Source organism: Seriola aureovittata, chromosome 18 (genome assembly GCF_021018895.1).
Source record: "Seriola aureovittata isolate HTS-2021-v1 ecotype China chromosome 18, ASM2101889v1, whole genome shotgun sequence".
Classification (NCBI taxonomy): domain Eukaryota; kingdom Metazoa; phylum Chordata; class Actinopteri; order Carangiformes; family Carangidae; genus Seriola; species Seriola aureovittata.
This window is the reverse complement of record NC_079381.1, coordinates 22,222,261-22,238,092: the sequence shown is the minus strand read 5'-3', so window position 1 is coordinate 22,238,092 and position 15,832 is coordinate 22,222,261. Positions and strand designations below refer to the sequence as shown.

At 41.8% G+C, this 15,832-nt stretch overlaps 1 protein-coding gene across 7 annotated transcripts in view; it reads left to right on the top strand.

The window, feature by feature from the left end:
* The window catches only part of tnca (tenascin Ca), a 60,051-nt gene extending 44,319 nt beyond the window's left edge, over positions 1-15,732 (top strand). For 2 of the 7 annotated variants that reach the window (XM_056403438.1, XM_056403437.1), the window contains 22 exons: positions 145-330; positions 418-507; positions 697-960; positions 1,861-2,259; positions 3,198-3,644; positions 4,391-4,666; positions 6,196-6,468; positions 6,668-6,940; positions 7,049-7,321; positions 8,470-8,778; positions 9,847-10,119; positions 10,413-10,535; positions 10,767-10,910; positions 11,016-11,135; positions 11,223-11,366; positions 11,667-11,797; positions 12,196-12,328; positions 12,861-13,012; positions 13,180-13,276; positions 13,391-13,552; positions 14,018-14,181; positions 14,641-15,732. In XM_056403438.1, coding sequence (XP_056259413.1) covers positions 145-330; positions 418-507; positions 697-960; positions 1,861-2,259; positions 3,198-3,644; positions 4,391-4,666; positions 6,196-6,468; positions 6,668-6,940; positions 7,049-7,321; positions 8,470-8,778; positions 9,847-10,119; positions 10,413-10,535; positions 10,767-10,910; positions 11,016-11,135; positions 11,223-11,366; positions 11,667-11,797; positions 12,196-12,328; positions 12,861-13,012; positions 13,180-13,276; positions 13,391-13,552; positions 14,018-14,181; positions 14,641-14,751 — 4,544 coding nt within the window. In that variant the 3' untranslated portion in view covers positions 14,752-15,732. The remainder of the gene's footprint in view (positions 1-144; positions 331-417; positions 508-696; positions 961-1,860; positions 2,260-3,197; positions 3,645-4,390; positions 4,667-6,195; positions 6,469-6,667; positions 6,941-7,048; positions 7,322-8,469; positions 8,779-9,846; positions 10,120-10,412; positions 10,536-10,766; positions 10,911-11,015; positions 11,136-11,222; positions 11,367-11,666; positions 11,798-12,195; positions 12,329-12,860; positions 13,013-13,179; positions 13,277-13,390; positions 13,553-14,017; positions 14,182-14,640) is intronic. The other 5 variants (XM_056403439.1, XM_056403440.1, XM_056403441.1 and 2 more) reach the window with 5 other exon arrangements.
* The last annotated feature ends 100 nt before the right edge of the window (positions 15,733-15,832 follow it).

Here is a 15,832-nt window from a genome sequence, read left to right as displayed (position 1 = left end):
AAATAGTCCCCAACAAATGCACCGTTTATTCCTGTTTGAGTAGTATTTGCTAAAAACCACAGTACACATTCAGTGTGTGTGTGTGTGTGTAGATTTAAGGTTTGTGAGCAGCAGCTGATATGATTATAAATATATTTATCTCAGCCCTGGATGCCCCCAAGAACCTGCAGACTGTGTCCCAGACAAACAACAGCATCACTGTGGAGTGGACTAACAGTCAGGCTGATGTTGGCAGCTATCGAGTGAAGTACAGCCCCATCTCTGGAGCGAGTCATGGTGAGGAAGTGTTCCCGCGAGGACCAGGAGACACCACAAAAGCTACTATCACTGGTAAGGGTTAAACAGTTAAACATTTATTAAATATGACCACACACAACCTCCAAGTGCTAACTTTCCTTCTGTCTCTCTGTACGTCAGGGCTAAAGCCAGGGACGGAGTATGGGGTCGGAGTGACGGCCGTGAAGAATGAGAGGGAGAGTCTCCCAGCTACTACAAATGCAGCAACTGGTGAGAGATGCTGCTGAGCAGCTGTCCAAACACTCATCCTTCACAGCCCTTCATAAATACACAGATGTCCAACTTGGGTGATGAAATGAAACTAATGGGGGAAAGTGATTTATGAGTTGTGTGGAACATGCAACACAAGTGAAGACTTAATTTTTTTTTATTTCCTTTACTTCCTCGTTCTTCCGTTAGACATCGATCCTCCCAGAGATTTTGAGGAAGCCGAGTCCACAGAGACTTCCCTCACTCTGAGGTGGCAGAAACCTCGGGCCAAGGTCAGCGGCTACAGGCTGGTGTACGTCTCCAGGGACGGCCAGGTTGAGGAGGTGGAGATCCCGGCCACGGCGACGAGCTACGTCGTGTCCAACCTGACCCCTGGAATGAGTTACACTCACACTTTGACTGCAGAGAGGGGACACAAGAGCAGCACACCTGTCACCCTAACTGCATCCACAGGTGGGTGGGGAACAACTTTGACACTGTTTGATTTTAGAATAATTTATAACACGTTCCTTTTAAAGTAAGAACTAAAAAGGTTTGTCATGCAAAATATGTTGTTAAGTCCCTCAGAATTTCTTCACGGCTCTAATACAGGGGAAAGGTTCATTTCTCCTTTCACTTAAGTTTTAAAGTGCAGATATCAATAATTGTCTATATTCTTTATCGCAACATTAAAGTTGTAATCCTTAAGATTTTCATGAAAATAGATATTATTTATTTTTTCTTCAGGGCAGAAGAAATATTTAATGTATTGACCCTCAGTACTGAAATGAGTTTTTATTGTAAATCATTACCTGCCTAAGCACCAGTGATTCAGAGCAAAACTACATTTTATTTTAGTGATAAAAGCCTCAGTGGTTACTGTTGATTCTCCTAACACCATATCAGCTGTATTAAATTACTAATGCAGACAAGCTGCTTCACATTAAAAGTCTTCTGGTGAAACAGAGAGCGGCTTTTATTGTGAAGCAGCCACAGGAAACGCAGCGTGATTGTCACCAAGGTTACAGCTGACCACGTCATATACACCTTGTGCAGCATGGTATCAATTATATGTAACTGACTTCTTTATTAGAAAAACAATTTGTTTGGCTGCACTGTAAACAGATCACCAGTTGCTCCTCTGTTGTTTCCCTGACGACGAGTATTACACACTTCCTGTTGCCACCAGTAACCACAAATTTATCAGGATTGAAATCTTAAGGATTAAAACTTTAAACATTGGGTTTTAAAGTAAGTGATTTAGAGTTTTGATGCCTGGAAATAAATCTCCAGGCAACGATCACGAAGAAAATGAGATGCCCTTACAACCTAAATGATGCTTTCTTGATTTGTGCCTTTTTGTTTTTCTTGTAGCCACTTTCACATTTTATTTAGCTGACTCAGACGACCGTGAGCTAACGACTCCCACAGGCTCGGAGGACAATATCATTAGCTTTGCGTATTTAGACCCCTCTGAGTCCCAGTTCTCTGGGATGCCGCCTGAGGACGAGCCTGGAACGCTGACCGTTTCAGGCATCACGTCTGATGGATTTGACATCTCGTGGAGACTAAAGGCTCACAGCGTTTATGATAACTTTGCAGTAGAGTATAAAGACACTCAGCGATTATGGGCTGTGAGAGAGGTCCGACTTCCTGGAGATGCCACTGGCTCTAGAATCGAAGGCCTGAATGCATCAACAGAGTATCAAATAAAACTTTATGGGAACACAAGTAGCCAGAGATCTGCGCTCCTTGCCACTGTTGCAGTCACAGGTATAAGCTTCTCTATTAGACTGAATATTGATTACAGACACTTTGTCTTGGTGTTTAACAGCCTCTCCTTTCAGAGGAGATGGTTTCTTAGATCAGAGCAGTGACATGATTTGCATGCTCATCGAGATTTCCCTTCGACAAATATTTTCCATCATATGCATAACCTTTAGCATGACACAGTGTGAAGACAAACCCGACAGAGATGATTTTATTTTCATAACAAAACCCATGTGACTTCATCCCATCTGTCATCTCCAAGGCTTTAGAACCGTGGCAAAATGTTGCTTCTCAAAATTCAAATGCAAAAAGAAATGAACAGTGAGAGCAATGTTCTCCCTCGAGTACATCAGCTGCTCTGATTTCTCCCTGTATTTGAGCTTGTAAATGCAACCATTTGGCTCTCTGAAAGCCTTGCGCCACTAATTCCATCCACATCATTCATCGTTTTCAGTCCCATTTACATTAATTAAATGATTCTGTAGCAGGCGGAGAAAATGACACCGTACGTCACTCGCATGTCAAACAAGTGACTCAACAGTCTGTCTTAAGGTCAGGAGGGAAAACACATGGCTGTGCATGGCTTCTTCATCCATTTGAAGACAACTGTGTACTTCCACTCAAGTGGACTACTCAGAACCTTCAAAAATTAATGGCACTGGCTCAAGTGTCATTAATGCCTTAGCTGTTGCTTGAGGATAAAAAACATGTGGTCCTGGAAAAACAGGAATAATAAATCCACTTTTGAAACAAGAGAAAATGATGAAATCTTCACAGGAATACGGTAGATCAAAGACAGGACTGTGTGCAGAATTATTTCATTTTAATTATACCATGTATTCTTTTTTTAACCCAGTTTTTTCTTCACAGGTTGTTTCTTTTCCACTCATCAGCAGAGCCAGTAACAAATTCATACTTTAACCTGCTTTTATTTACTGTAGCACCCAAGCCTACCTCTCCAGATGTTCTTACGCTGAGCATCAAAGATGCCCCAACAAGCCCTAACTCTACCGCTCTGGATAACGAAACAGTTCAAACCCTCCGTCCTGTAAACACTGAGCCTCCTCCCACTAATGACACTGGTGTGATGAGCTTTGGGGCCGAGCCTGAGAGCTCAAACCTGGATGCACTGAGGAACCTCAGAGTCACAAACGTTTCCTCCACTAGAGTAAGCTTGGCTTGGTCGGCGCCTGACGAGGCGTTCGATAGCTTTGTGGTGGAGGTCAGTTCTCCATCCGGGGTGACACAAGCTCGTGTGACCACATTACCAGGAAGTGTGAGGAAGGCTGAAATAGAGGGTTTGTCGCCCTCTACAGACCATGATATTACATTACAAGGGCTGGTGGAAGGGAAGCGCTCTTTGCCTCTCAAAGTTTTTGCCACTACAGGTACATGAAGCAAATATTTCTCTTTTTTAGGCATTCATCACAACCCATCATCATCATCATCATTACATTCATACATTTTTTCCACAGATGGTTTTATTTCATCCCATATTTTCTTTTGCTTAAACCTCTGACTGATTTCTGATAAAGTGTAAGGACCACAAAAAACTGAGAGATTTTGAAATTAAAGTCACAATATTGAGGAACATATTGTAATATTATTATTAATAATGTAATAATGTTATCAGTCATAATATTTTGAGAGAGAATGTCATAATATCTTCAGAATAATGTTGGCTGAAATATTTAAAGAAATGTTTTCGAAGTGAGAATATTTCAAGGTTTAACTCATTTATATTTCAAGATGAAAGACGCAGTATATCAAAATTAAATATGCATCAAAGTTATAACACTTTAAAGATTAAAGTCACAGTATTTGTCAAAATGAAAGTCATAATATCTTGAGAATGAAATTGATTTATGTTTCAAGTCATAATTTAAAAGTCATGATATTCCAATCTTAAAGTATTTTAATATCAACTTTTTTCCCCCCAAATATGATTTTTTTTCTCATAACTTAACATTTATTCTGGTAATAGTTTGATTTTAATTTCAAAATCTCTTCTTTTTTTTTTCCCTGAAGCCTGGCCCTGATAATCTGATGTTTTTAATGTGCGATTATGTGAGAGTAATTTTTATAATCCATCTTGCCATTCAGTTGACCCCACTCTGATCTGTCTATCTACCAGAGGAGCTGAAGCCCATGGTGGTGAACCTCACCATCTCTGACTTTACATGGGACGGCTTCACTGCGTCCTGGAGCCCCTCGGGGGGGGAATTTGACAGCTTTGTCATTGAGGTAACAAACTTGGAGAATTTCGCAGAGAGCCAGAACCTGACTCTGTCCGGAGACGCTTTCAGCCTGGGCATCTCCGGGCTCAATCCCAACACCAGCTACATGGTTGGCCTGTATGGGCTGTATCAGGGCTCCTTCGTTGAACCCGTGTACAGTGAAGCCACCACAGGTACCTGCGACCTGCAGTGTTGCAGAGTTTTGTCCTCCTAACTCTTTAACTTTCTTTAACTATCTTTCCATTTCAGTCAGTATCTGTGAAGCGCACACAGACACATACTAGACCCTCTGTTGTCCCACTCACAGTGGAGCGTCGGCACCTCGCTGCATGAAACGAGACCAACATAATAACCTAATTCCTGTGTTGTGATCTATGTCCATCACCCTGGCCACAGTGTACTGAGCTGCTTCATCTTAACCAACATGCCATGAACCATTCTTTGCCCTCCAGCCACTGTTTCTGTCTAGCTGAGAGAGGGCAGGGTGATGGGCGCCCGTGCCTCATCACTGAGCCAAGCAAACGCCCCTCAAATGTTCACCCTTACCCTGGACTGCTGTCTCCATCCCAGTTACCAAAGTGCATGACGCCCCCCCCCCTCCTCCTCCTCTAAGTTCCCCTGCATCGTGGTCAGGTTTGACGCTGATGTGCTGCAATGATTGCAAAAGCAAACCAATAACTTTCACCCTCCCTTGCCCGTCACATAGCGACCGCGTGATCATCTCATTTCATCCCATCAACCCTCATTCAGTGTGTAATTGATTAACCTTGAAAGATCATTTGCCCGTGGATGTGTAAGTGCTCACTGTATGCGTGAGTTATAGTGACATCTGAGCTCTGTTAGTCTGTGTGAGTGACACTGAGATTTAGTTTAGTTTTGTCGATTCTGATAAAGTTTATTTTCACAGAACTTCAAAGTAAACATCATCATTTCCTTTTGAACTACTAGGTGGCAAATGATTAAACCTTCTTGTCCTTATCAAGGTAAAATGCTAATAATTTAATCTGAGGTTAACAGTAACGCCACTCTGTTTTCCATCTGACTAATAAACTGTCTACTGCATGTTTGCCTGTAAATACGTAGGTTTCATCGCATGTAAAAAATATGTTTTATTTTAAGTTTAACTTTCAGTCCTACTCTGCTTTGAACTGCTCCAGTGCAACATTATGCAGTGCAACACTATGCTGAAAAATCATGCAACTGCATGATCTGATCTTGCTCCATATGCATGAAAAAGACTTTAGTCCTCTTATATTCCTTCATTCCTTAACCACATTTCACATTAAGATCAACACTTGCAGGCCAGTGTTCTTCAGCTTTTCACCATGAAGGCTTTTTGTATTTCCCTTTGGCTTTAGATGTTTCTCCAGCTTATTATCTTTACTTTTTTTTTTTTTTTTTTTTTTTTTTTTTAAGAAAACAATTAGGATTAATTGGTTTTAAAGCTGCTAAGTGAACTATGGTGGTGAACTTTCCATATGCAAAAACCTGCATGTATTTAATCTTTTATTAAGCTACTCAGACTAGCAGGAATTGGAAGTTGGTGGTGGTGAGTGTCCTGTAACACTGCACATCTTTATATGATAAATCAAACCAACCAGCTACCAGTCACATATATATATATACAGTATATATATAAGTTGGACATGTGTGTTCTGCAAAATGGTTTTGATGAAAATCTAATGATGGTTTCTTTCTTTAGTGAATCAGCCATTGGTTGGCAAACTATATATCTCAAACTTAACATCAGAGAGCTTTTCAATCCTCTGGAACGCCACTGAAGGAGAGTTTGATGGTTTTATCCTGGAGATTATTGATTCTGATTGGCTGATGGAGCCAAAGGAATATAACATATCCCGCAATGTTAAGTCCCACGACGTCACAGGGCTCAGGCCCAGCACTGATTACATAGCCTACCTCTATGGGACGTACAAGGGATCCCGAACGAGAGCTGTCAGTATTGTTGCATCAACAGGTATTTTGATTCTCTGTATTTATTATTAGTCTTGCAAAGAATAGGGTTATGTGTTACTAGCTTTTAAATATTCTTCAGCTATTATCTGCATTGTGAAGTTGACATGGTACTGTATGTATACACTGGACTTTTATAAAGAGAAATACATGCTTTCTATTGCAATAAATGAATATATACCATATTTTTCTCTCCCCTGTAGCTGAAGAGCCTGATTTATCCAGGCTAGTTGTTTCTAACATTACCTCAGACAGATTCTCTCTGTCATGGCGGACAGGAGAGAAGGCTTTTGATAACTTTATAGTAGAAGTCAGAGAGTCTGCTTTGCCCTCGCAGGCAATGGGGCGCGCTCTGCCAGGAGACGTGCGCTCCACAGTCATGGCCGGGCTCAAAGCGAGCACAAGCTACAACATTAAGCTGTACGCCAGCGCTGGTGGCCAGAACACGCAGCCTCTATTTGCTGTAGCTTCAACAGGTATCGCATTACATGCATTTCTTGACACTGCATGTACCAAACACATTGTTCTGCAGCAGTTCTCAGCAGCACATAACTGAAAAGCCGTGTTCTTGTTGTTTTATTCAGAGGATGTCCCACAGTTGGGGCCCATAGCTGCCTCGTCTGTGAGCCCGCATAACCTCAGCGTGTACTGGAGCACTGTGTCGGGCCATTTTGATGGCTTTGTTATCCGGGTCAGTGACTCCGAGCAGCAGTCTGACCCGCTGGAGTTCAGACTGCCCGGTGAAACCCGTAACATTACGATCTCTAACCTGATGGATGCCACAGGCTATGACATTGAACTGTATGGTATTTCTCATGGGCGCCACACTCCCTCTGTGTTAGCCCACGCCGTCACAGGTACTACGTATTTTACTCATGTTTAAAGCTTATTATCATGTTTTGTTTTGTTTTTAATTTTCAATGGACTGGAGTGTCTTTTAGGGAAATTAGTCTCCTGCTGTCAGCGTAAATACACCAGAATATTCTGAAATCTGAAATGCATTAAGAGCAAATTTGACTTGCATCATAACCACCTATTGGTTTTAATTTCATCACAATCTTGTAGCTTTTTCTTTTTTTGGTGCTGAAACCATTTGATTTATCAACCCCAAAGAGGTCAGACATGGATGTTAAATCGACATGCACAACTTGTATTCTTTTCATATTTTGTTTTGTATGTTATATAGAAGAAAATGTTAGTTTCATATAGATTTATTTCATCTTAGAAATTGATTGTATGAATATTGGCTGTAGTGTCAGTTGGCTAGTACTCCAGGTTTGATAAAGGAGCTGATTGATTATACTTTACTTTCACAAACAGACTTGACACTTGAGTTGTCTGGAGTTTATCTGTAGAAATGTCAGAAAAAGACAACAGGTGATAATGTGAGCTAAAGGCTGAAGCCCACGCAGGAAGTGCGTTACGAAGCAGTGCCACTAATGGCCACTAGAGGTCAGAGTTGATTTCTATTCAGAAACCGTCAATCGCACTCAAACTTCTACAAGACGCTTTTGTCTTCTCATCTTGTGATGTACGTTAAGTCTTCTTATTGTCGTAGGTAACATTTTTGCCTCCCTGTAAGACGTCCCAGAGGTGATGTTTCATCACATCCTCATTCACTCATGTTTTGGTTTCGTGGCTCCAGACAATAAGCTCGAATCCAAGCTTCAAAACGTAAACGCAGCTTTAGAAACCTTCTGTTTGAGGAAAGAGACACAGCATCTGTTTTATTCGACAGTCTACGGTAGAAATACGAAGCCCCGTGGTGCATGCCATGTTTGCCCTTAATGTGTTGTGGCCTTTAAATTCTGGAGATATTCTGTTTTTAATCTGCTGACGACTACTTTTAGTCTCTTTGAGAAAAAAAAAAAAGATACCTCACTAGAAGAACAGATTCTTTGATTTGCTTTTGCAACCATTGCACACATGATGCTCCTAATGGACTCTTGTTCCCTTTCCCACATCTGTTCCCTCTCACAAAACTGTGAAACCCACTCCCCTCCAGCGTCTTTGCCTAAAGTGGAAAACTTGACCATTTCCAACATAACCCCTTACGGCTTCCGTGTGTCGTGGGGGGTGAAGCGGCAGCTGCAGCCGGAGGATTTACCCCCCTATAGTGTTGGCTTCAGCCATTTTCAAATAGTGGTGACAGACTCTGGCTGGCTACTGGAGCCTCAGGAGTTCACTGTGCCAGGAAACCAAAGTCACCTGGACATCTGGGGCCTCATCACCGGCATAGGATATGAGGTCAGGCTGACGGGGGTGTCAGAGTCAGGGCTTCTCTCTCGGCCTCTGACTACAGTGGCTGTGACAGGTACCACTCAGTGCACTGCAAGGCACAGTCGCAGTTACTGTGTATAAGATCCAATTCTGAAGTTTCACCATCAAAACCTGGCTGGTCTGTAAATAGAATAATTCTGATATTCATGTTTTGTTTTTGTTTTTTATTATAAAAATAGAAGTTTTCATAAAAGATATCCTTAAACCAAAATAGCCTGATGATTGATGGATTTTGGTTAATGCCATGTTTGGATGGTGAGGCTTCAGCTCAGTACTGTTACCTAACCCTAACACAGATTTACGATACAACTCTTTTCCAGAATGATCTCACCCTTCCTTTGTTTTAAGCATTTTTTCTTGGTATGCAGCTTCGTCACCGGGAGGATGAGATGTGGAGCTCCCACCTGTTTTCTTCTTTACCTCCAAAATATGAGCAAGCATATTTGTTTGTTTTCATATTTTAAAATGTGTTTTCCTCTAGAATTTCGATTTGGTAATAACACAGATGTGTGTGGAAGCAACATGATCATCGTATCATGTCTATGGACATCTCTCTCATCTCTTTTTACTTCTCTTTCATGTTGGTTTATCAAATCAGGCTAAAAGAAAACTAAATTATCAGAAGTAGGAAAACACTGATAAATCAGCAGACATTCTGAGCATGAAATGTCTGTTGATTTACCTTCTAATCTCATTTGTTTCATCGTCTTTGAATGCACTGACTGCATCGAGTCTGGCCTTGAGGACGCATGGGAACCTCGTCTCAACCGGTGTTTGCTGAAATCCTTCCAGCAGATCAGTTAGAGCCTGTCGAACCTGTTAACTGACATAAATAAACACCTACAAAAAAACCTCTCGTCTTTTTAATTCCCCCAAACGTGGTCCCTGCACCGTGTTTTTTGACTCATTTACACTAACGGACGCCTCAGCATGCCCAGATCGGAGGTGGTGGACAAAAAGGCCTTCAGGCTGAAAACCCTGTCTGCCACCTGGAAACCTTCTTGCCTGACTGTCGATCTTCTTCGTCTCTCAGAAGTTTGATGAGTATTTCTGGGGAAAACAGCAAAACCCACTGCAACGTTGTGTTTCCTTGTCTAACCAGAGGCTGAGCCGGAGGTGGAGCATCTCTTTGTGTCGGACATCACGGCCGACGGTTTCCGTCTGTCGTGGACGGCTGATGAAGACCTGTTTGACAGATTTGTGATTAAACTAAGAGACAGCAAAAGATTAGCCCATCCTCAAGAGTACAGCGTCCGCGGTGACGAGCGGACCAAGGTTTTAACTGGACTCATGAGTGGCACTGAGTATGAAATCGAGCTTTACGGTGTCTCATTGGACCAACGCTCCCAACCTATTACTGGGGTTGCTCAGACAGGTATATGAAAAACAGATTTTTTTTTTAGTTTTATACTAACTACTAAACTTAATGAGGTTTGGCTGTGTATAGTCTGCCGTCAGAGAACTGAACCCACAGTCTCACTAATCATCTTTATCCCTCTGGTTTAGGCTAAACTCCATGTCTCTCTAATGGAAAATGACCTGTTGGGAAACACCTTGTCTCGAGTTTAATTTTGGTCCCTTTCTTTCCTTGAAATGTTACTTTGTTCACTTTAACTCACCTGTTTTTCCTGCTTTCCTGTCTGCACATATCCATTTGCACTTTGCTAGGCCTGAGCAATCCCAGAGGAGTTCACTTCTCCGAAGTGACCGACTCTTCGGCCCTCGTTCACTGGTCCACGCCTCTCTCTCCGGTGGATACCTACCGCATCACCTATGTGCCCTTTGAAGGAGGTGAGAGGTCAATCCAGGTTACTACATCTCTTATTGCTGGGTTAAACGTTGGAGTTTAGTCAGTTTCTGTTATAGGCTTGTTTTAGCCAGAAACTAGTGTACAGCTCACTTACGGAAAGTGCCGTGAAAATGCACTGAAGCGACCCTCTAAAAAGGCGCTTAAAGTTTTTGCATGTACAATATAAGATGTTTTTAGTGCAGCACCCATATTTTGTTCCCCGTCTCCCACAGGAAGCCCTATGTTAGTGACTGTGGATGGCGCTGTGTTCGAGGCTTTGCTGCCCAATATGATCCCCGGCAAGTTCTACCAAGTGACGGTCAGTGCTGTGAAGGGTCTGGAGGAAAGTGACCCCACCACTGTCACTGTCACCACAGGTTGGTTTTCTTATTGCACACACACACTGATGTTGAGGGTCAGTTCACAGGAGACTGAATTGAAGGCATTTCCCTTGAGACTGCGTTTCTGTTTGTGTCCTCCAGCTTTGGACAGACCTCAGGGTCTGACTGCAGTTAATGTCACCGACACTTCAGCCCTGCTGCTGTGGCAGCCGTCTGTGGCCACTGTCGACGGCTACGTCATCACCTACTCTGCCGATTCAGGTGAGTTTTTATAAATCAGTGAAACAAGATTAATTTCGTTTGATCGTGTTATTTGATCAACTGATGCGGGTGTGCTCCGTCTTGCAGTGTCCCCGGTGGTGGAGCATGTTTCTGGCAACACCGTGGAGTTTGAGATGGGCTCCCTGGTTCCAGGAACACACTACACAGTTGGAGTTCATGCCATGAAAGAATCTGAGAAGAGTGACTCTGCTGTTACTGAATTCACCACTGGTGGGTCCAGAGAGGAAACTTGTCTGGATAGATATGATCTGAGGCAAAGTTTCTATCGTCAGAGACTAGCTAATAAACATAGTGGAGCGTTTAGCAGCTAAAGACCGTGATGTTTCCCTCAGGAGCTGGTGGAAACTAAAACACAGATAAAGGAGACTGAGTAATTATATTCATCAGGTGGCCAGAAACAGGTCTCCAAATTAAAGATAATGTTGCTTGTGTTCACAACACGGCCAAAAAACAATGTGTTACTGTGGGTTTATCAAACGATAAATCTACAGTGTGATGTTGTATTTGCAGATGTGGACCCTCCTCGGGATCTGGCAGCTATTAACATCCAAACTGATGGTGCTTCTCTCACATGGAAACCTCCGCAGGCGGCTGTCACCGGTTACACACTCACCTTCTCTTCGCCTGACGGTACAATCAGGGTACGTTCGTCCCCACACCACCTAAAAATCAATGACGACAAAGGTGGTTTTGCTTGTTTAAACCCCAAAAAAACACAGATTATGTAAACTCGTTGTTACTGAGAACCATTTCCATCCACCAGCATCCTTATTGGTGCAATGAAACTCAGACATCTTAAAAACTGCTATTGAAAAGTAATTTTTCAAAGAAACGCATCGTCTGTTTTACATGTGTGTGTTCTGTTTTTGTTTTTCTATCACCATAGCTATGAGCACAACACTTTGAGGGCATGAAATGTCAAACTAAATATAAAAACAAATGTTATTCCTTTAAAAAATACCATTATGCAAATTATATATATTTTGTTAAATCTTCAAGATGGTCCTGCTCTTTATTAATATTTTGTGCGTGGATCCAGGAAGTGGTGCTGAGCCCGACAGCCTCCTCTTACAGCATGGCTCAGCTAACTGGCTCTACAGAGTACACCGTCAGACTGCAGGCCATGGCTGGAGCCCACAGGAGTCGGCATATATCCACTGTCTTCACTACCAGTAAGCATGAAAACATAACGCACAAACACATCTGCTACAGGTGTAAAATGCTGCTTACACATTGGTGCGTCAGTATTGACATCTAATAGTGTGATACTTAAGAATGTGTCAGTCACAGAGACCGTTCTTCTGCAGAATGAGTCCTTTGCTTTTGAGTTATTTGTTGGCTTTACTTTACCTTTACTTTAGTACTTTTTTCCACCACTGTTTGTGCCTAGAAATCAACAAAGACAGGCCAGGGAAGGAACTTGTGACGGGTTACACAACAATCCAAATGCTCACAAGAAGGATCTAACTTCTTCAAATACAAATTCCTTTCATTTAATCTGATATTCCAGTCACATCACCTGTGCTTATTTTTCATTCTGCCTGAGCTGCTCCTGATGGAAAACCTTTTGTCTTTTTCCTCTTTCGCAACCTTCTTTCTTTCCGAGCTCCTTCCTCTCACATACTGTATATGTTTATATAACAGGGGTGACGATGTGTCCTCTGAGGCCTCTACCATGATGTCTTTTTAATTTGTGCTTTTCAGTCGGACAGTTGTACAGACTCCCCAAGGACTGTGCTCAGCTTTTACTGAACGGAGAGACCACCTCCGGCGTGTTCACCATCTATGTGGGAGGAGAGGAGAGCCAGCCCCTCCGGGTTTACTGTGACATGACCACAGATGGCGGAGGATGGATGGTGAGGGAAATCAACCTGCTGGAATCCAATTTAAAGGCCGTTTTTTTATAGGACGTAATCATAGTGGTGATGCAACGCCTGTTTGTCTAATGATAGGCAGCACCTCAGTGACCTCGGCCATGCTCGTTGTGATTATTGTGACACTCATGAAAGTCAGTCCTCCTCAGGTTTTCCTCAGACGCCAGAACGGAAAGCTGGAATTCTTCAGGAACTGGAAGAACTACACTGCTGGCTTCGGTAGCATGAATGATGAGTTCTGGCTCGGTAAGAGCACTCGTCTTTCAGCCATATTCCCTTCGTCTCTCTCTCTCTCTGTCTGTCTCTCTCTCTCTCTTTCCCCCTCACTCGTGACTCAAACATATTATATCTGGGTTATAGGTCTCTCCAACCTCCATAAAATCACATCCAATGGCCATTACGAGCTGCGAGTGGACATGAGGGACAGGGGGGAGTTGGCCTACGCTCAGTATGACAAGTTCACGATCGCAGAGCCAAGAACACGCTACAAAGTCTACATAGGAGCATATAGTGGAACAGCAGGTAGGTTACTACAGTAAAGGAACAGTGCAGCTGTGTGTGCTGTGGAATAATAAACTGAGCATGTGCACAGTGAATCAGGTGATCGGTAACTTGCTCTTGATGGGAGAAATTTGGAAGTGTTACAACCATCTCTCTTTTAACGCACAAGAATCATGTGACTTAATTGTCAGTTGAGGAGATGAAAAACAGCAGCTGACAAAAATATCAGCTCTGCGTGCAGCAAGGAGGAGACTGCTTTGCTCTCTGTTTATTCCAAAGGGGAAAGAAGATCAATTAGAAATATCCTTGTTTGTCTATAGCACACTGATTGTTGCCAAACCCCTTCATGCTCTGCAAAACTCCTTGCCTGTAGCTTCATACTAAACGCAGATATTAAAGTGGCATTGATTCTTTTCTTCTTTTTTATTCCATCAAACCATGAGCTTTGTTTTGGGAGTTTTACTAATCAATCAATATCTTCATCAGGTGACTCCATGACGTACCACCAGGGTCGACCATTCTCCACCTATGACAATGATAATGATGTCGCTGTCACCAACTGCGCCTTGTCCTACAAAGGTGCTTTCTGGTATAAAAATTGTCATCGTGTCAACCTCATGGGGAAATATGGCGACGACAGTCACAGTAAGGTACGTACAGTTCACAGATGTTTCATCAAAGTTCAGATTATTCCTTTACTGTCGAGAAGAGAAGACTCTTTTTCCACTCACATCTTCCCTGGCAAACGAATCAACAACGTTACACGAAAAGAAAAGAAAAACTGTCTGGGAACTTTATTCGTATCGAGTCCATCAGTCTGATTGACGCATTTATTTTCTTCATTCTAATGTTGTTTTGAAAACATGCATTTTCTATTTGAGTGATCAACAACAAATGATCCACTCTCTTTCAAACATTTCTGACGTCCGTGATGCTGCTTACTTTTCAGCTTCAGTGTAACAAAAGAAACAAAATCAGATTTTTCCAGAAGAATTAGCTCCATGTCGGTGAACTGATGGACGTTTGGTGTCGGGAGAGACAGCTCTGGTGTGTTGGATATTGTACTATTTGAAGTATTTTCCCATGATTTCTATTCTGCTTTTCCACAGGGGATCAACTGGTTCCACTGGAAGGGCCACGAACACTCAATTGAATTTGCAGAGATGAAGATTAGACCAGCCAACTTCAGAAACTTTGAGAGCAGGAAAAAACGATCATAGACTCGTCGTCCCGCTCCCTCGCCAGCTGAATGAACTTCTGTGTTCTTTCATCTTTTAAGTATTCTCTAAATTACTCGCAAACCAAGGCAATTACACTGAATGTAATTAATTCTGACTTTGAGAAATGAAACTAGTAAAAAAGAAAAAAAAGTCCCAGTTTGGCACCGTTTTATGTGTGATTATATTTCTGTGTGGGTTCCAGGAGAGTTTGTGTGTGAATGGACATACAGTACATGTATTATTGGGACGTCAACAGCTGTATTCATGCGAGAATTAATTGTAAAATTGTGTAAATGGATCCACTGAATCAGTAACATGTCAAAGGCACATAGTCAGAAGGTGTCAGGCCTCATCCTTCACATCCCCTGAAGTAACGGGAAGTTAATTCAGCGGCATTTAATTAGTTCAATTTAAACAGAGTTATGGACAAAAATCATGATGAAACATTATTTTACAGGTCCTTGAATTCTGATTTATTTTTTAAATAATCTCCTAAGAAGTTTCCTGGAAAGAATTTTGTAGTAATTACAGGTAAAACAAAAATGTGAAATGTGCCTGAAAACAAACATTGAATTCAGCATAAATGAAGAATAGAGTTTAATAATATTTGAGTGAGGAATAAATATTCACTGGGGTTTAAATGGAGCAAATTTCTTCATGGGAATTTATCTGAAAGTCAATAAATAAAATAAAATCAACTAATTGAACCAACTAAATGAACAGTCTCAGAACTTTATAATAACGGACCTGTAAAATAACGACTTACCAAATAAATGAAACGATGCGTCTTAGTCGACATAATGAACTCCATGAAATATTGCCATATATTACCTGTACAACTGAGACCAACCACATTTGCAGGCCGTTAAACACCATTGAATTCATACTTAAATTTTGATTTTCAGTATTTTGATATTTTGATTGAAAACAAATCTGATGCTCTGTAACCTTCAATACAAATAAAATGTTAGTTTGATAAAAGTGAGTGTGGACTCTTGTTCTTAACTACACATGTAATCTGTTTCCATGGTTCCAGTCCAGCAGGTGGCAGTGTTTATTCTCTGTGCTTTACTGTGCTCTG